The sequence below is a fragment of the Thermobia domestica genome, chromosome 14, assembly GCF_964235325.1.
Source record: "Thermobia domestica chromosome 14, izTheDome1.hap1.1, whole genome shotgun sequence".
In the NCBI taxonomy this organism is placed as follows: Eukaryota; Metazoa; Arthropoda; class Insecta; order Zygentoma; family Lepismatidae; genus Thermobia; species Thermobia domestica.
The window spans coordinates 119,837,828-119,859,132 of NC_137467.1; the positions used below are offsets into that span (position 1 = coordinate 119,837,828).

A 21,305-nucleotide genomic window follows, 5' to 3' on the forward strand; every position below is an offset into this window, starting at 1 on the left:
TTGACTGATCTGCGAAATTCTCGCATTTAATTAATTCATACAATAGTAACTTCAGTCTGGCATTGCAGAAAAAAAAAAGCACAAAATTCAGGGGGAAAATCTCAATTTTTCCCCAAAGTAATAATTTGAGATTTTTCATATTCAGTAATTTGTATTAACCAATGTACACAAAAATGGGGCTCCAAATTCGCTGACCAGTCCATTTTTTTTTTTTTTTTTTTTTTTTTTTTTTCACCACGAGCTAGAATTTGGAAAATATTCTGTATATGAAAACGCCCAAGGAATAGTGTCAGATGTAAATTCGGTCGGATGTGGGATGGCTAATATTCACCTGTAATATATATATTGTCATTTGATGAAACCCAATTACCAAAATTAATATATTGCGGTGAAAAAACCATCGTGGATAAGAAAAAGTATTCTGACGACTTCTTTAGACACTAAACAAGAAACTCTTTATTTAGTAACTAAGCTGTTATCAAGTATTTCTGAAAAATCTCCGTAGGGTATTGTTTGTTTTTAATCTACTATTGCATTGGTAACGTGATACTGTATTTAACCAGGGTTGTAAACGCTTACTTTCGAAACGAGCTCTGCTCAAACTCTGAGTGTAAAAAGCATATTAACTCACGCTCAAACTCAAGCTTTTTAAAAGAAATGCGCTCAATTATTAAGTGAAGCTCTGTGTACAAAATTTGGCTCGAGATGACTTCTCTAAGCAAAAACCTGATGATTGATAGATATGCACACATGTTCTTTTATATATTCGTGTACACAGTGCAGATTAAGGATGGTCCAGCATACAAATGGAAGTTTTAAAGAGTAAGAAGGTACTCTGTAAAGAAATAATATCACCTAAGGAACTCACTGGTACAAGCGTCAGATCAGTAATTACAGTAATAAGGAAGGAAGAACATAAATTGTATACATGTTACCAACATATATGTACCTCCAAGAGAGGGTAAGCCGCAATGATAAAGTGTGCATGGTTCAAAACTTACAAAGCAACGACCGAACAGTGGACTGCTTAATATAACCACACTATGTCTGCATGCACATGACCTGCTGTACAATATCGTTGATGATGTAAGTACAGATAGTGATCAGAAAAATGGAAACACCTGTAGTTGGCAACACGTCAGATGTATGGGTTGGCAGTGGTGTCGTGGCGCCCGCAGCGCCGGACCGCTGGTGGTGGTGTGTTAGGTCGGTCTCCATACTACGTCAGGCGCAGTGTAACAGCAGTGTCCAGTGGCTGCAGCAGACGGAGGTAGTGTAAAATGGGAGACCTCTCAGATTTTCAAATAGGGCAATAGTAGTGGCTACTGTGTTAGGTGTGTCACGTGGGACAGTGTCGAAGGTGATGACGGCCTACACAACACACGGGAAAACCACATCGGGGAAGCGGAACAGTGTGCGGAAGAAAATCATGAGTGACAGGTCACGCCGGGTATTAACCCATTAACGCCGAAATTATTTTTTGCTTTTATTTTCGGTGAAATTTGTAATTTTGATTTATTTAGGTGTAAAGACCATTTACGAGAAATTTTGAGTTCGTGACGTAAGCAGTTTTGTTGGGGTGCCCCGTGATCATATGAACACGCTAGGCGTTTAAGTACTTTCGTATATCATGATTAAGTGGATGCCCTGTTAAATTATTAACACATACGGAAAAGAAAAGAGACATTTATTGTCTTAGAAATTCTTACATTTTAGAAGACAAAAATAAACACAGTATTTGGATTATGGAATTGTCAGGTTATGGAGCCCAATTTATATGGGACTTTATGGAAATTGAAAAAAAAAGTTGGTGCGCGCACAAACCCATGCTACATTTGAAACATTTCGTAGGTACTGTGTTTGAACACAGTGTACTTGCACAACATTTATGCTTAGACCGAACCACTAAGTGGTTTCTCCCATAAAGACAAACGTCATCCCTTACATGGTGTTGTTGACTGCTGGACTCAGAAATGGCTGGAAGCCCTGCATCTAATAGAATGGCTTTATAATTTTGCAAAAAAAAAAAAGTTTGTACAATATGTCTTGCAAATTCCTTTTCTGGAATGCCTATTCTGGCTTTTCTCAACATTAGCCATGCGATTCGTGCGATACATCAATCATCCAAGAGAGAGGCGCCCACCAACACTTTTTGGACTTCTAATTCTACTTCTATAATATGAGATATCCTGGTCCATTTGATCAGTAAGTTTCTTGTGCTTGCTAATATTCTCCGAATTCATACGAACAAATACTCTGTTTTCATTTTGGAAATTTTGCTCGACATTAAAAACAGGCTGAACCCCGTTACACGTAAAGCAGTTGTAACGACAGAGTTGTCACATCATCTTCACCAAGTCGAATATTATCTGTAAAAACAACTTCAGCATGACTCGTAAGTTGGCGCCGTGTACGGTTGTCCATTTCCATCCCCTTTACCCGAATCTTCATCCGAAAAGAAGTTAGGTCTCGGAGGTTCAGCATGTCCTGCATGTCATGCACGTCATCCGATTCTAAAATATCAAGAATTTGTTGAATTGAAAGACCTCTGTATCTCAAGGGAAAACCATACAATTACCAGTAACAGGAGTTGCAAAAGTCATTTCAAATAATAATAATAATAATAATAATAAAGTAAAAAGAATAGAGTAAGTCAACTGAAAGCATGTACAAACTGTTCTAAATTGATATACCTGCAAAATTTTAGTGTATTATTGACACTTATACGTACGTACGTAAGAGAGAAGAAGCTACTTAAACGCCTTGCGTGTTCATATGATCAGATTGATGGAAAATGTCAATAACCATTATCCAAATAATTTCAGATGAGTGAAATGTAATCTGTAACAACTTTTGACATCTCTAAATGATGAGCCAAGAGAAAAGAATTTGAAAGGATAAGATATAAGATTGTTTTTTAATACTTATTGCGAGGATGATGCCATTTTTCTTGTATTTCTGGCGCGTTGCGGATATCTGTACCTCTAGGTTACATTCACGCCGCAATGAGGAATTTGTTTTGTCTGAATATCGTTAACAGAACCTTCTCCTAGTAGTCAACACACAAAGCGTAAAGAAACCACTGAACGTATGTTATACAAGGCTTATTTTCATAAATACTAATTGCTGTGATCATATGATCACGCACGGCGCTAATGGGTTAAAGCGCATTGTCACGCAGAACCGTCGTACCACTGTGGAGCAACGGAGGAACTCAATTAGCACCTCCCCCACCCTGTTTCGACAATTACAGTCCGCCGCGAATTACATGACATGAACTTACGGGGTCGTGTTGCACGGACCAAACCGCTCATCAGGGACCATAACGCTTTCGCACGCCGCAAATGGTGCCGCGACCATGCAACTTGGACCGTTGAGGACTGGAAACGTGTGATATGGTCGGATGAGTCATCCTTCACCCTATCCCCAACTACGGGCCGTGTTTATGTGTGGAGAACGCCCAAAGAAGCTTATGATCTGCAGTGTCTCCGCCCAACTGTGAAACATGGCGGCGGCTCGGTGATGCTGTGGGCCGCCATATCATGGTTTTCATTCGGTCCTGTGGTCACACTTAGCGGACGAATCACTGCCAACGATTATGTCGCAATTTTAGGAGACCACTTGCATCCTATGGTCCGGATGTTGTTCCCGGACAATGACGCCATCTTCCAGGATGATAATGCACCCATTCACACAGCTGGCGTTGTTGCAGCGTGGTTTGAGGAACATCGGGATGAAGTTCAACACCTCCCCTGGCCCACCCAATCCCCAGATCTCAACATAATTGAACATCTGTGGTCCGTCTTGGAAACACGACTCCGGCGACGATTTCCACCTCCATTCTCTCTCACAGAACTGGCCGATGCCCTGCACGAGGAATGGTGTAAAATTCCACTTGCTACCATTCACGACCTCTATGCCTCCACCCCACGTCGCATCAAGGCTGTTCTGAAGGCGAAAGGTGGCCCGACACCATATTAATCTGGTAAGTTGCAATTTCGTTCAGGTGTTTCCATTTTTCTGATCACCATTTGTATGATACTGGACCATTATAACGTATATGGACTCGTTTGTGTCGAAGGTTCAATGGTGTCTGCTGAACGCTGGACTAGTAGCATATGGTCTTCCATCGACTTCCGTTGAGTCAGAACCACGAACATCTCACTGTACAATGGGTGCTGAATACAATGTGTTGAGTGGCGGACAGTTCATGATTCTGTACAAATGTCAGTTCAGCCTTTCGTACAGTATGGTTGCATGTGTGTTAGAGTCTATCGTTGCGAACATAGTTTGCTAGCGTGCACTGTGAACGTCAGATAAGATAGTGTTGGGAAACAATTACATACAACAACCGATCTTGGTCACTACATATCGACGATAACCTCTTTAGTGATCAGTACACAAGGTCAATTCTACAGGTCGAGGTCATAACTTCCGACAACTCAGAACACCATGTTCCAGCAGTACAATGCCAGGCCATATGCACACTCATGTCCAAAATGATTGTCGCATATCTTTGTAAGAATATAATTTGATAATGATTTTGCAGGGTACTTTTAATACTAATACTATGTGTATAATCAGGAAGTGTAAATTTGTGGAAAATTTCATAGGAAAATAATTATAAATACGAAAATTAGAATGAGTAAAAAAAATGTTGCTAAATGCACAATAAAGTTTTATTTTCGTTTTATTGTTCTTATTTACTGCTTTTTTGACATGAAATTTGCCACATACATGCCTTTGCCGATTATACACATACTAACGTTATAAGAAATACCGGGCGAATTTATCAAATTATATTCCTACAACAACATATTTATAGACATGCGACGGTACTACTGCTTCTCTGGCCTATACGTTACATAAATCATTCATCCCCCCCCCCCCCAAAAAAAAGTATGTTGAATGCTTAATCAGCACCTTACTCGTCAGTCTTCAGCAGACAGTATCGACGTCTTGTATGTCTGTATACAAATAGCATAGCAGACGATTCCTTAGGAAGATTACGCAAAGCCAGGCTGTGTTTGATCCGACGCAGCGTGTAGAGTAACGGCCGTACTAACATTACAATCATGTAAATACCACTTACGTGATCCTAATAACTGCTGGCAATTGTTCCACGTCTGAACTACTAATTTCTGCTGAGAAACACCAAGTCAGTATTCCACGAACGAAAAAGCAATGATTTGTCTATGTAGTTCTGATTACGGTAACTCAAATTTTCATTAACGTAGGTGTAGGACATAAAACGAAAAGTAACTTACTTTAACAAATCTATCTTCATTGATAATAAACCATGTAATTCACTTTATTAATATACTGCAAAAGTACAATGAATTAAATGTATAGTATTTATCTAACAAGGTAATTTCTGAATTTAATGTACACTTTATCTCCAGCCATAGGACATATTAAATATTAATACTGGGCGATACTAAGGATTAATATGTACAGTCTTCAGCAAAAAACATGCAACATGAGTATGTAAATTTATTGTGAAACTACGCCTAACACCCCAGGGAATCAGCATAACGTCTAAGTGGCACGAATTACGCCAGGAGAAACCTCGGCGTCCTCCCCTGCACACTTATTTTGGAGCAAAAGACTTCGTCGTTTCACAATAAACTTACATGCTCATGTTGCAGGTTTTTTACTGCGGACTGTACAAAAAAAAAAAAAAAAAAAACTGCAAAAATTAATATATTTGTCGTTTCTTACTATTAACAACAGGAGAATACTGTCAGATGCTACAAATTTTCCACCAGGAGGGTTAAACATGCATGACTTAACCCAACTGACATCCGGTTGTTCAGTTGAAACATTGAAAAAATGCGGTTTTACATACAATTGGCTTGGTGGAATTGAAATGTCCAAATGACGGGTGTCAATTTCGGAAGCTAGAAAAGTGAAAACCATACATGGATAGTCAAAACGTCTTCCGCTGCAGCCACACTTTTGCCATCGTTCAGCTAGCAATTAGATTCTACGACGAAAGAAGTCGAGTCAGCGATCCGAATAATCCTCAACCGCATGTTGCACCGCCCGGTCATCCAGAAAGTACTTTCCTGGCAAGAAGTGGTATTCGGTAGGAGAAAAGGTCAAGAAAATACGGTGAATGAAGAAGGGTTTCATACTGCAGCTCATGGAAAGTCTGCACTGTCATTTGAGCGACATGTGTGTTGTTCAATTTAAGTAAACCATGTTTGTTGACCATTGCTAGAAGCTTGTGGTGTATTTCATGGAGTTCTGCACTGTAACAATCCGCAATGTTTTCGCCTCGACGGAGAAAGACATAATAGATAACCCTATCATAAAACAGTAGAAGTAACAACAGATTCTACTGATGAGGGATGGGTTTGGTTATTGACATTGATCCTCGACAAAACCATCCTCGACATTGATCACGATCTCCACTGTTCTGATCGTTTATGATTGTCGTCGTCCTGTTACTGTACAACGCCAAGCCCCACATGACTAGGATGACCCGGGCCACCATTCTACGCCTTGGATGGGAAACACTTGCATCCGCCATACTCCCCGGATATTGCACCGTCCGATTATCAGCTGTTCCATTCCTTGGACAATCATCTTAGAAGACACCAGTTCAAATCTCTAGTAGATGGACACTTGATACCTTATTCGCTTCAGGCCCATCAAATTCTACCGCGATGGAATCCATGGCCTTCCAGAACGTTGGCAGAAGGTCGTCGATGCTGATGAGACTATTTTTGATCTTCGGGGTACGTCTTAGGTGACATATCGACGTTCGAAGGTGGTGGATGAAAAGGCGACAAAACTTTCTTGGTTACCTTTACAATTTTTAGTTTATATCGCAAAAAATTTCAACAAATAATACGAAATTCGAAATAAAAATCTCAGAAAGAACCCACAGCAATTTTTATCAAAATCGAATTTTTTTAAGTGCGCCACTTTTTTTAAAATATAAAATTCGAAATCAGTGATCTTAAAAACTCTTTCGTGAGTTTTAGAAAGATTAAATTAGATTTTTGATTGTCGGCCACGTCTTTGGCAATTGGAGCCCTTGCGCTTCGTACGTGTGATCTTAGTTCATCCACTGGTTGTGTTACGATTTATGGTGTTCTGCTAGATGTAAAAACAGAACATTATTTCAATCGCACCAATCCAATATATACATTTCCACTACGGTAGCTTCGCAGCTACAGGATACTGTTCTCGTTGGTGCATCAGGACGATACGCCGGTTCTATTCCTAGTCCAGTAGAACATTTTTCATCCTTTGTATTTTATTGGTAGTTGGTTGGAATGAAGCGTCCTATTCATCACCGAGCCTATATGAAACACGAAGTACAGCTTAACGTGGGATCCGAACAACATAAGCTTCCGTCAGGTATCGAACCCGGATTTCTCGCATCGAAGGCCCCTACGCTATTTACTCTCTTAATATTTTTTGTTTCCCCTCAAACTTTCCATTTGATAAAGCTTAGTAAAAGCGCTTATAGTTGTGTGATAACATTTTCACTACTTTTTGACAAGGCCTCGATAGGACATTCATCCTTTCTTCATTTTTTTCTATCTTTTAAATTAAAAAAAAAAAGTTATACCTGTATCCTGCTTTAGATTTAGAACTCCTCTAGTGCTATTTGAAAACATGACCTTTGTACAGGTTGGCAACACTGACAACCCAATAATCTCAAATGTTGATTAGTTTCATTCTCCATGTTAGTGTGAACGTATTTGCACAGGCATTATTCCACTTGATTGTATTATTCCTGTAATATTGAACATTTCTATTTACTTTCCCATAGTGAGCTATTGGAGGGACTCGACATTTGAACACCCTGTATCTCGAAAACGAAGCTGCATCGGACCCATGTTTATAGGAACATTTTTACTTATTTGGATGTCACAATCACCTCGTCACTTTTGGCCATGCCTTTATGTTTACACCGTGTATATCGTTAGCGATATAGAAGAACTAAATTTCTAAGTTTGCCTCTTGTTAAAAGGAAATTTTCCTTAATCACCTACATATTTGCAGCACATCACACGTTCGGCACTAATTTCATTTTACCAATTTCTCCTTGAGAGCTATTCGGACATCTGTACATGTACTCCTAAGAAGACGTGTTTCTCACGCTGATTCACTGTCACCTACGTAATAAAAATGAATCGCTGTAGAGTAATTGGTAAGCGTCTACTTACCAACCAGTCCGGCGAGGTTCGATCCCTGATGGAAGTGGGAATTATTATTTCGTCCTGTCCTAGCCCAAATGCTGCTCAGGAATTCATGCAGCCTCCTGAAATGGATACCTGGGGAAACGAAATCAGTGTGTGGTGTTCACTACATTACCTCCTTTATGCACCGAAGTCATGGAAGAAATATTTCTCTAACACTTTCCGTGGGGTACACATGTTGTCTGGGTTAAGAAATCTCACACCTATATTGAAGATGAAACTTGCACCTTGTGGAAATATTGTGCCAACAAGCTCACACATGAAATGTAGATCATTTTAATAAAGAATATTAATGTATATAATATATTCGGAAACACCACCAAAGAACTGGGAAATGAATGCTTATACGTAAAGATGTAGACCAACAGGGGTGTACAAATGCGTCATTTCGGAAGTATAACCCGCCAAAAATTGGTTGGAATAAGGAAGTGAAGGGAAGGGTCATAACTTGAGAACGACTGTTCGAAGAGGGTCGGGTAAAGCAAACTAGTACTTATAACATACTAGGATGGAACTTTAGATTCCATGATTCCATTAATGTGCCAGTGGATGAAACAGGAGCGGTGAAGGGCTGCTCTGGAAGCATAGAAGCAGCTTTATGAAGTCTTCTAGAAACGCTGGTAGATCAGGAACTGAAAACTAGCATGCATTCCATATCTACTGACGCATTAATGGAAGCTAGGCACAAAATAACTATTATGTTCTTTTACCGGACCCTTCATCCGATGTTTCATTTTCAAGTTATGATCCTTTTTATATCGTTCAAACCAATTTTCGGTGGGTTATGACTCCAAAATAACGCATTTGTGCACCCAAGTTGTTCTTTTTACCTTTTCATAGAAGGATTTATTAGTTTTTATTATTTCCGAATATCCTGTTTTCATTCCGAACATTCATTTTTCAATGCTGAATCGTTGAAGTTTCTTGAGTATTCTTAGTAATAGGTCGTAATGATAGTTTGTTCCTGGTCCTTCAAGCTTGATTGAGAAAATCTGTTTATTCAATGTTTAGTTTGAATTCTCTGAAATTCGATTTACGCGTACAATATAATCATCACAGTGAAACCAAATATAAATAATTTATTTTAAAATAATTTTTATTAGCAAATTTATATAAATAATTACCAACCATATCACTTAAAAAATGACTTCAATCAATTCACGGGAACAAATCAAATGACGAAACGTCATCAAACTGTTGCTGTCCACTTTGCTGCCCTGCAGCGTTCTGCATCTGCTGCTGCCCCATCTGTCCTCTTGGTCCACCCAACTGCTGCACCGTTAAAATCTGTTGTCGGAATGAAGGCTGCTGCTCGAAAGTAAAGATCCAAAAATTACAATGACACTCAAATAACGTTAGGAAAATAAATATCGAATAAAGCAGATATTACACTAAAATAGACATGGAAAGGTTCAGAAAAGTTTTTTTTTTTTTTTGGGGGGGGGGAGAAAGAAGTTCCTTTTTCACGTTTTTTTTTCCTGGGAAATGTTTGGCTTTTTTGAGTAATTAAATTTTAATGAAGAAATAACAGTGAGTATTGTGAGCAGGTCTTCTCGGGCTAGCAGTCAGGTAAATACTGTTATATCTTGCAACGTTTCGAGGGCTGACATTGTCCAGGTGCAATAGAGTGTATGGAATATATATACTCATGTATGTATGATTGGTGGTTGAAATGGCGGCTTCTGATTGGCGCTTGAAATGGCAGCATATGATTGGTGTCCATGTTTTACTCAGTTGGAATCCTGTGTCTCTGTTAAGGTTCGTTTTTTCTTGTGTGATTGCAACGGCTTCTTTTGTCCTTCTGTCCCAAACTCTTGAGCATTTTGCTATTATTTCGGCATCTGTGAACAAAATCTTATGTTGCTGTTTGATGCTATGTTCAGCCAGTCCGGATTTTTCTGCTTGGTTTAGTCTGATTTGTGACCTTTGCATTTGGCTTCAATGGTTCGTCCTGTTTGTCCAATATATGACTTACCACATTCACATGGAATGCGATAAACTCCAGGAGTTCGGTGGTCCAGGTTGTCTTTGGTTGGTCGTATTAAGTTTATTTTTGCTGGAGGTTTGTGTATTGTCCTGATGTTGTACCTGGCAAATAGTCTGCTGAGCTTTCCAGAAGTGTTCCCGGTGTATGGGAGGCAGATTGTGTTCTTCCGTTCTTCATTCACAGTTTCTTCATTCTCTACACTTTTGTCCTTGTCAGTGTCCTTCGTTCTGGTCCTTTTCAGAGCCATATTTATATCTCGCATTGACAAACAGGACAAACAGGACGAACCATTGAAGCCAGATGGAAAGAACACAACAGTTACATCAGACTAAACCAACCAGAAAAATCCGGACTGGCTGAACATAGCATCAAACAGCAACATAAGATTTTGTTCACAGATGCCGAAATAATAGTAAAATGCTCAAGAGTTTGGGACAGGAGGACAAAAGAAGCCGTTGCAATCACACAAGAAAAAACGAACATTAACAGAGACACAGGATTCCAACTGAGTAAAACATGGACTCCAATCATATCCTACCATTTTAAGCGCCAATCAGAAGCCACCATTTCAACCACCAATCAGAAGAGTCCAATCATACATACACGAGTATATATATACCATACACTCTATTGCACCATCATATTCGCCTGAAAATGAGGACGATGTCAGCCCTCGAAACGTCGCAAGATATAACAGTATTTATCTGGCTGCTAGCCCGAGAAGACCTGTTCACAATACGTCGCCAGGAAAGCTTCAATAGAAACAGTGAGTATGTTTTACCTTTCTTTTCCAATAATAATAATATTTATTTTAGTGCCGCGAACAGCTTTTAGCAAAAATACAGCACGTGGTATCAGAGCATTAATTACATTGCGATGAAATAATAATAATAAGAAGAAGAAGAAGAAAATGAAATCTTTGAGTTTTACGTCCCACGATTATGCCGATTAGGCTAAAGGAGACTGTGATTATGAGAAATGAATGAAATGGTGGAATGAAGAAAGTGGAAGGAAACGGGAGAACCCCAAGAGAACCCACGAGCACGGTGTTTGTCCACCACAGTCCACACGGCGCGAGCTGGGATTCAATCAGGGACCACTGAGCCACCACGCCCCCTAATAAAAAGAAGGGTACTAATATAAAATACAATGTATATAAAAGTCAGTTAAGCAGAATTATTTCTTGGCAACGCTGTAAAAATTATCAAGTTCTCCATCTATCTCAAATAACGACAAGCTAAGAACAGCAGTCTTACATTTACATTTTGGCTTAATGTTTCTAAACGTCATTGGTTAAAAACTATCGGTTATATCGCATACAGTACGTCTAATATGAGCTTAAAGAATCTGTCAATCTTTTTAAACTTTCATGTTTCCAATTCAAAGAAACTAAAATCGTGCTATTTCGTATGCTATGATTGGATACTTTAAAACTTATGTTTTGTAAACAATATTCATTGATATAAACATTATCTAGTATTTTTTGCATGTATACTCTGTCGAAATTTTTTCTTCTATTCATAAGACTTTCCAAACCTCAATAATCATTCCAATATTCATAGCTATGTGAAAAGTAGCTCATTTTCATCTTAAAGCATAGCAGTCGAGTAAAACATTTTTGCACAGATTCTATCTTGTTTGTCAAAATTTTATCAATAATAATAATAATATTAATAATAATAATAACATTTAATTACTGCACTCTGAAGAAAAATAAGACAAGCTGAATAATAAAAAATAACAGATCAGTGGATAGGAAAAGAAAAGGACAAATCGCTGGATACGTAAATTTTCTAGTTTGAACGAATTGTTTGTAGAGCTATTAGAGTACTCCTTTACGACAAAAATGTTTTAATAAAAATTTAATCGTGTTAGTAATAACTATTTTGAAAATGCAGTAGTTAGATTTAGTCGAACAAAACTGTCGTTTAGAATTTATGCATTAACTAAAACTACAGACTTTTGGAAGCTAGAGACACCCTTTTTGTAGAATACATGGCATAAGCTTATCTATATACAGAGCATTTATTAAGACCGTTAAAATTCAAACGGTTGAAGGTTAAAAACGCTATACCTAAGTTTCAAATTTCAAATATGTTGATACGACACAAAGAAAAAATAAATTCTGTGAAAATGAACTTTTAGTACCGTTAAACTACTACTACCGTACACAAAATGGTAGCTTACGGTTTAATTTTGTAAACTGAATTTATATTAGGTTCTAATAGAGTACCTGAAGCTCACAATAAAGTGTTTTTCGAACGGAGAACAAGATGTAAGTAAATCTTATGCCGAAACAAATATGAGTTTGTATCTATTTCTTGGTTTATATTTTTTCTTGTCTGCCAGTTTGAATTTAGGCAACCTGTAGAACACACATGCCAGTATGTGCAACTTTCAGGTACTTTTAGAGATCTGCACGGGCCGGGCCCGCCCCGCGGGCCGACTCTGTTATTTCTTTGGGTCGGGCCGGGCTTGGGAGGACCGACACTGTTATTTCTTTGGGCCAGGCCGGGCTTGGGCTGGCCGACACTGATTTCTCTTCAGGTCGGGCCGGGCTGGGGCCGATCAATTGCAATTCTTTAGTAATTATTGACTTTCGTTAAACGATAATTGGAATAAAGCCAAACGTTGAAGAAGTGTGTCCGTGAAAAATATTACAAAGAATGCAATAGCTATTTACAGTTTGTGTTGCTTAGCGGCTCCACTTTCACTATAGAGGATTGCAGGCATTATGCGGAAAATTGAGCTCTGACCTTGACCTTCACTGAACTCAAAATATAAAAAGAAGAGGTGGGAATGTTTTGCCTGCCGCTAAACAATATTGCCATCTTCACTTTATGCTAAAAATCAATTAAGTTACATTTTTGTTACAGGGGATGGAGTTTTTGTTCTCTCGGTGACAGGCAAAGTTCTGGGAGGCAATGGTACCATTCGGGAGGCAAGCGTCAGGTTGTGAACCAGAGTTTAGAAAATGTTTCTGAGGTTTAGGTCAAATTTAGTACTAAATTTTGAAAAAGATTCGGGCTCGAGCTAATTTTCTTAAAAATTTATCGGGCCGGTGTCGGGCCAAAAACTTTTAAAATTTATCGTGCTCGGGCCGGGCTTGGGCCAAGAATTTTGAAAAACTTATCGGGCCGGGCCTAGGTACGTTCGGGCTGGATTGGGCTCGGGCCGAAAAATTCGGCCCGTGCAGGTCTCTAGGTACTTTGTAAGGTGGTTAGGCAACCAACATCATGCTTGAGATATGTTGAGTTGCACAATATAAAGTTCCTGGCTATCAATCAAATATCAGTTCGAAAACCAATAAAAACTGTCAGGCCTGAACTGACCATAGGACTCATGTAGTGAGTACTGTAAAAGCATTTTTTTTTAATGTTGTAGGATACACTACATGAAAACAGAGGTGATATTTTAATGTCAAAAAAGCGAAAATTTCAGCTTTTTTTTTTTTTTAAAAAAAAAAAGCTTTTTATAAAAGAAAAACTTCCATCCCAACAATACCAGCATTTTTTCATCTCTGTATTAAAATAATAAAATTTCACTTTTAAGAAGAAGCAAGAAGTATACAGATAATCCAATACATAATGTGATCGAAAAATCCTGCAACACAAATTTTAACGTTGTGTAATTACTTATCCGAAAGAATTATTAATTCCTGGCTACACCATTACATCACGTCTTGACTTCGTAGCAAGAGAAGTATGCGCCATTGTGTTTAGTACCCTTTAAATAACCTTTATTTCAACTAATAAATACACCAAAGGAGTAAGTACAGGAACAACGATGCAGTAAGTTTCGCTGGTCCTTCCTTTCAGAAATAATAAAAAAAAAAAAAAAAAAAAACACTCGTAATTTATCGTACATGTATCATTAAAATGGTCCAAAACACAAAACTAACTGTGGTCGGGCGTCCACAAGGCTTATTTGATTCCTTCTGATGTATATAACCGAACGAAATTTCAGTACAATTAAGTCACATTTACAAGTCGCTCCATTTTGTCATTTTTTCAGTTGTCAATTTTTTTTTAAATGTCACTATTTGTATTTTCAATTTACAAAAACGCTTTTTCCATTGGAGCAGGAAAATTTGTATGATGGTTTTCAACCACTCGAAGAATAAAATGCTTCTGTTCCTCATCTTTTGTCAAAGCTTCATTATACTTTCTGATGAGTCTTATACATCTTTTAGCTACATGATTCACCACAGCCATTTGTATTGAAAATTCGCAAAATTCTTGGAAAAAAGGATTATCTCGCCAGTGTTGTGGAGTTTTTTGAGAACAGACTGAGACTTCTCTTTGCGATTTTCCATTAGGACATCACATATCGACAATGCTCTCTCTGTTACTAGATCCTCAAAATTAAGTTCTTTTGGTTCCTTTGTCAACAAATCGTCGTGAAATGTTCGATAACGTTGGCCGCTGCGGGCTTTGGACTAACTTTTTCTTTGTTTCTTCTGATACTCTGTCATTAAAAAGTGCTAATCCTGATAAATGTTCAGACAAAAAGTAGAGATGTCTTGAAAATGATGCATATGCATTACTGGAAATATATTCGTCTGGGTAAATTTTCACAACTGACAAAAAGTTAATACCATTGAGTGGTGCTTAGTTGGCAAGTGGAGCTTCATGAACTATTACTTCTCCTGTCGCCATCTGGTAATCATATTGAAAGCCACGAACTTATATCTATCCAGTTATTAGCACAGTGACTGTGTTAAATTACATTGTAGTATTGATACTTATAATGTAGTATACAGGAATATAATGCGGAGTATACCCATTACCCACCCAATACGTTTATAGTACAACACACACTTACCTTAAATTCACGAATGAACGAGTGTATATGGAGGTGGGTATACGATATGTTTTTGTAAAGGGTCTAGCGTATACCTCCCAAAAGTTCTAGCATTAGATCATTCGTAATACTACATGAACAAAAATGTTTAAAATGGAACGATCTGTAAATATTTAGCAATAGGGCTGAAATTTAGCAGGTAAGTAGCTTAAGACTAGAGGAACAAAATAAGCCTTGTGGAAGGTTATTTTGAACAAGTTGATTTTCACATTTGATTTTGGACCACCCTAATGTATCATTTATCAAGTTATAGTTTAATTTTCTTTCAATGACTTTTTTCTACAACAGATAATGCAATATATAAAACCGAAGTAATTTATCTCCGTTAATAATTAAAAAGAAAAAAAAAACAATGTATGTGATCAACTTTTCCCATTTAATAAGTCACCTAAAGCCACCAAATTTTGTATACGTAAATCTTTACTAAATCTAATCCATTTGAAGCCGGTTTCTCAATTTTCGATTCGACTGAGGGAAGGGCTTGATTTTTGGTCAAAATTAATAAATGTTTCTGGTTAATTCTAAGAACACTGGTTGCCTATATTGTTATATCCTACACCTGCCTCATATTTATCAATAAAATCAAGTGTTTCATTATTATTACCATCACTATCCAAAGCAGACGACGGACATGATCATCACCGACGGGACACATGACCAAAGAGGAATACCATCACCGCCAACACCCACAAAAAAGGTATAAAAGACGTTGCAGGATCTCCAACATCAGTTTTGACTGGTCACCTCTCTTTCCTAGCTTACCTGGAGCTCTGAGGAACTTACCTAACCCAAACCTTCTCTTAGCTTGTTTGAAGCTCTGTGAGTACTTAACCAAACTCTCTTTGCTTGCCTGGAGCAATGCGAGTTCTTAACCGCAACTCTTTAGCTTGCCTGGAGTTCTGAAGTATCCTTTTCCTTGCCTGCATGGGTCTAAGGACCATCCACTTACCATCAAACCCTACAGAGAACATTATTTTGGTCTCCCGACCACGGTTATGATGATTTGTGCTACATTTGTATATAGCAGGATTTTTGATGATAAAAGGTTGTGGGAAGAAGTCCAAAAATCCCGTACTACCTACTAACTGCTCTAACCCCGTGTACTAATTGCTCTACCTACTGCCTTAGCATATTTTTACAATATGCAACCAACACTACATATTTCTTACCCAGGTTTACATAACAGCAATATCCTGTTAATTGAATCGTTGTGGGGACTAGTGTTGCCAAAACGTTGGGACAAAAAGCTACTAAATGAGAGATGAAATCACTCCACTTTGAATGAAAAGTCGCTAAAAGTGGAAGTCGTAATACTTTTGACACAGTTAACTCTATACAGTACTTTATACGATTTCTAAAAGTGAATAAAATTAAAAGTGCACCAAAGGAAAAAAATACTAAGTCATTTCTTCATTTTAACTCACTTCTATAGCTAATCAATTTCCTATTAGAAATGATGTTTTACCTGAGCTTCTTAACGAAAGCTCTGCACATTGAAGACTGGAGATTGGAATTGTTCTCCGCAGTACAAATGTCACTAGATTTATAAGTAAGTAACCACATTTTCTTTAAAAATCTCCAGAAGAAAAGGCAGTCAATAAAAAAATATTTTTCTTGGATACAATTTTCTAAATTTATTGACTTTTTCCCCAAATTGGCAACACTGGTAGGGACATTCTTTTAAGGATATTCTTTCTTCCTCTCTTTTTATCCAGGTTCTGAATTAAGACCATGCAAAAGCGGGCACTTACAGTTACTACATAAACAAAACCAATACACGCTTCTCTTAACATCTCAAATATTTCTGTTTCAATTATTAGGATATTTTCTGAATAGAAAATTTTCTAAAAGACGTTGTATAAAGTTTCAACTCAATTTCGAAAAATCTAAACTGCAACCTCCATTTTATTGTACAAAGTTTTCAAAAAGTATATTAATGTTATGTTTTGAAATTAATACAAGTTAAAATAAAAGTTTAACTTTCTTCCTGATTAGAACCTAAGTAAAACACTACAGTTGTTTTATCACTATAATTGTGAATAAAAGTGATATTAATTGCATTACAGTACTCTGTTCTATTTTCCTATGATTTCAAGATCGTACGTATTTTCGTTTATTTAGACTACTAGAATCCCGAATTCTTCCAGATAATTAGGTCAACTATATTGAATAAGTAAGGCAAATGCGGTTAGTTTTTGTGAAATAGTCTCCATGATATCTGCTATTTTTATTTTCCATCTTCGCCAATCTACCTTGCGTTTACATTTTCAGGAGATAACACAAGAATTTTGCACTTCTGTAGAGCGTAGAAAGTGACCTTTTTCGCACGAGAAGAATAAAGTTTAAGGGATATACGTATTCTCTTGTTTTATATACCAAATTTGACATCTCTAGCGAATCTTTACACTGAGCACTGATATTAACAGATATCACCCTTTTCCCTTTAACAACGAACTTCGATAAACGGGGCAATGCATTCAGTTATTTTTAATGAACAGTTTCAGGGATTCGTGAGATATTAATTATTATTATTATTATTATTATTATTATTATTATTATTATTATTATTATTATTATTATTATTATTATTATTATTATTATTATTATTAAAGTTCTTGTCATTCAAAACTAAAGATGAAATTAAGACACTTGGACTCTTCAGACTATCACAAAGAAAAACTTTGTATAATCTTCAATTATTACACGAAATTCTAACTGGTTAAATACAGTTAATTAATACTGTAAATTTGTATATTCCTTACACTAATAGTAAAAATTACAAAATGTTTGTGTGTGTACCTAATTTCATTGATGTACCTATCTATAAGTTTGTCTACGGCCAATAATTATTCTTACTTATCGATATATTTATTGAAGATTTTGGTATTATCAAAAAACAATTTAACAGATGTCATCTTTTATAATACAGCGATTACTGTGTTTGATATCATTTATGCATGCTGATTTGTTTTATGTATTTATTTTCACTATTCTCATTATTGTATTTTGGTTTCATTTTTTATTATACAGGAAATTGTTATTGGGCTTACACTATGTCTGTTACTTCCTGATAAATAAATAATCTCTTCTTCGATCCTCCTTAGGATAAGTATTGAGAAATCATTTTTATCATTTGCTTTCGTGACAAAACTTTTCTCTTCAAATTTCACGGGTCTAGTTATCCAGAGTCTCATGAGTGAATCATTTTACTCCTTTATATAACAGTATAAAATCAGTGATGGCCAAATGGCAGCCTGCGAGTAAGTTCCATCCATCCAGCAAAAAAATAAATAAAAGTTCGATTTGTTCTTTTCTTAAGTCTCTGTAACAGGAAGAGTTTAGCTGGTTATCAACAATATGACTGAATCAAGAGATTATTTTCTTCAATTTTCTGGTTACCAAGCCATTCGGCCGTTAATATGTGGCTGATTTTTTTTAAAAAAATCATACTTTGCATAGTTGTTTCTAAGTTTTCATAGCTCAGACTCAATTACAGCAAGCAAGCAAGTATCCATCCATCTATTCGTCCATCCATCCATCCATCCATCAATCCATCCATCCATCCATTCATCTATCCATCTATATATATATATTCATTTATCCATACATACATACATACGCCCATTCTATGAATCATCGCTACAAAGGACGGAGGAAAGGAAAAAGAAAGCAGTCCCCAAACATGGTTCTTATTATGTTCTGGCCCGTCATTCGCTGTCATTAGTATAGATAATTCGGCAGTATTAGTCTGTATTTTCTAAACCTACCTGTTGAAGAAGATGCCGAAGTTTGGGATTTCCTTGTAAGCTTGGTCTAAGCATTTGCTGCTGCTGCTGTTGGAGACCTTGAGATTGCACAGTAATATTCTGCGGATTCATTTGGCGCTGCTGCTGCTGCTGTTGTTGTTGCTGCTGCTGCTGTTGCATTTGTTGAAACTGCGCTCGAAGTTGCTGCTTCTGTTGCTCCTATTTAAACAAGAATATACACATTTAATTCCACATGCACTTTTATTAAAACATTATCTGAATACAACAGATTATCCAAAGAATAAAAAGCTTCGATATTGTTTAATATCCTGTACCTTGGTTCACGAACTCCTTTCTTTGCGACCAAATCGATTTACGAACAAAGAGTGCTATCAACAAAGAATTAGCCTGGAGCCCAATTTCATCTCCCCATGAATTTGCCCGAACTGGAGTGCAAACGATAGCTTCCGATGCGTAGAACAAGCCCGTGAAGGAACCAGAGTGGTCAGATGCACCGTTCCTGTGATATCGCGTTCTAAAGGTGTGGGATGCCACGAGATGGCGCCAATATCGAGGCGCAGCTGCGAGATCGCATTTTCACGTCCCGAGGGTATTTGCATAACTGTGAAGCTATCACGTTATAGTGGTCACACACATAACTTCGTATCGTATTAAACACGTTGATCAAGCGCGCGGCGGGCTTAGCGTTTAGATTGATTTGAGCGACTTCGCCGTTGCGGAGCCCATTCTTGTTAGGCAAAAATGAAGTCGAGATATTGCAATCGAGCCGAGTACTACATATTTGTGCTGACGGACAAGGCGAAGGCAGGTAAAGCAGCGATCATTGCCTACTATTATACGTGCTAGTCTGGAGCACGTATAGTAGCACGTTGTTCACACATGGCCACCATTTTTTGGTATTTCTCTTACGGCCACAACCATGAGTTGTTGTGCCTGGTCATCGATTGTCCAACTTTTCTCTTCGCATTGAAAATGCTTCCGATGATGGGGATGTTTCTGATTGAGTTCCATAAAGTAAAGTGCCACGTCGATCTTAACCTTGATGCTGGCGCCATCTCGTGGCATCCCACACTTTTGGATATGAAATGAAAATGAAATATTTTAGTTTTACGTCTCACGGTTATGCCGGCTAGACTAAAGGAGACTGTGATTATGAGAAATGAATGAAATGTTGGAATGAAGAAAGTGGGAAGAAACGGGAGAACCCCGAGGAAACCTACGCACACGGTGTTTGTCCACAACAAAGTTCATTTGGCGGGGGCTGGGATGGACCCGGGACCCCAAGCACCAGAGGTGAACGCTCAACCTCCCCTTCCCCCTACACACACACACACACTTTAGGAACGCAATATCTAAGGAACGGTGCATCTGACCACTCTGGTTTCTTCACAAGTGTATTCTACGCATTGGAAGTTATCGATGCAATCACGTTCGGGCATATTTATGTGGAGATGAAATTGGGGCTAAACTTGGCCGCACTCTTTGAAAACTAACCTTTCCCTCGATTTAAGAACGATATTTCGGAGTACGAACCTTCACAATCCCACGCGTTTATTAGTGCTTTCGGTTGTGGCTAAAAGGGGCAATTAACATTTTGAATGATATTTTATCCCACTTGAAACAAATTTGCAGCAAACAAAAAGATAAATTTTTTCAGATCGATTTCTTGTATGGGCACCTGAAGTCATCACCTAAAACAGTGCACAGAAGAAAGATACAAAAAGAAGTCGGATTTGCCCTTTTTTTATGAAATAGGATTCCCTTCGAAGCAGTGGCTTCTTCATCCACTCCAACTCACCTGTGCGAGCAACTATACACAACCAAGGCAAGAGAAATGTACTATACTGTTTTATTTAATTGTGTTACTTGTCTTTAATTCTCGGTAATTTTATATTCATCGTCACACCTGGAAACTTAAAAATACATACTGTACCATGTTTCTGCCGGTAGAACAGATTAATTGTATTTACATCATTTTCAATGGGGAAAAATAATTTCGGTTCGCGAACAGCATTACGGAACGGATTAAATTCATGGCCCAAGGGTTCACTGTATCATCTATTGTAAATATACGTATGTACAAGAAAAAGAGAACAAATAATCAGAATGATCGATTTTTGATGTATACACAGAAATCAGCAAAATACTGAAAAATCTTATTCATTAAAAATGAAAACAATGGCAGAATTTTCAAAAGCTTTAAGAATAGAAACTTTTTTTTTTGGGGGGGGGGGGGAGGCACGAAGTTTTTGATGAAAATAAATTTGACTTCGTGCACTAAGAAAACGAATCTCGACCGTTTGGAATTACAGAGGTAGTACAAACTTTAGCGTTCTATGATGCGTTATTTAAAATTGTATCGGATGATTTTTTTTTTTTTTTTTTTTTTACTATTATTATTTATGTATCAATACAGTCAAAAATAAATCTAAATTTTACAGAGACTTTATTGTAAATGCTATACAACCT

The 21,305-nt window shown here is 37.5% G+C and overlaps 1 protein-coding gene across 2 annotated transcripts in view; it reads right to left on the bottom strand.

The window, feature by feature from the left end:
* Positions 1-9,297: 9,297 nt before the first annotated feature.
* The window catches only part of LOC145670294 (mediator of RNA polymerase II transcription subunit 25-like), a 103,602-nt gene continuing 91,594 nt past the window's right edge, over positions 9,298-21,305 (bottom strand). For both annotated transcript variants that reach the window (XM_081738757.1, XM_081738756.1), the window contains 2 exons: positions 18,837-19,034; positions 9,298-9,527 (listed from right to left, as the gene is read on the bottom strand). In XM_081738757.1, coding sequence (XP_081594883.1) covers positions 9,378-9,527; positions 18,837-19,034 — 348 coding nt within the window. In that variant the 3' untranslated portion in view covers positions 9,298-9,377. The remainder of the gene's footprint in view (positions 9,528-18,836; positions 19,035-21,305) is intronic.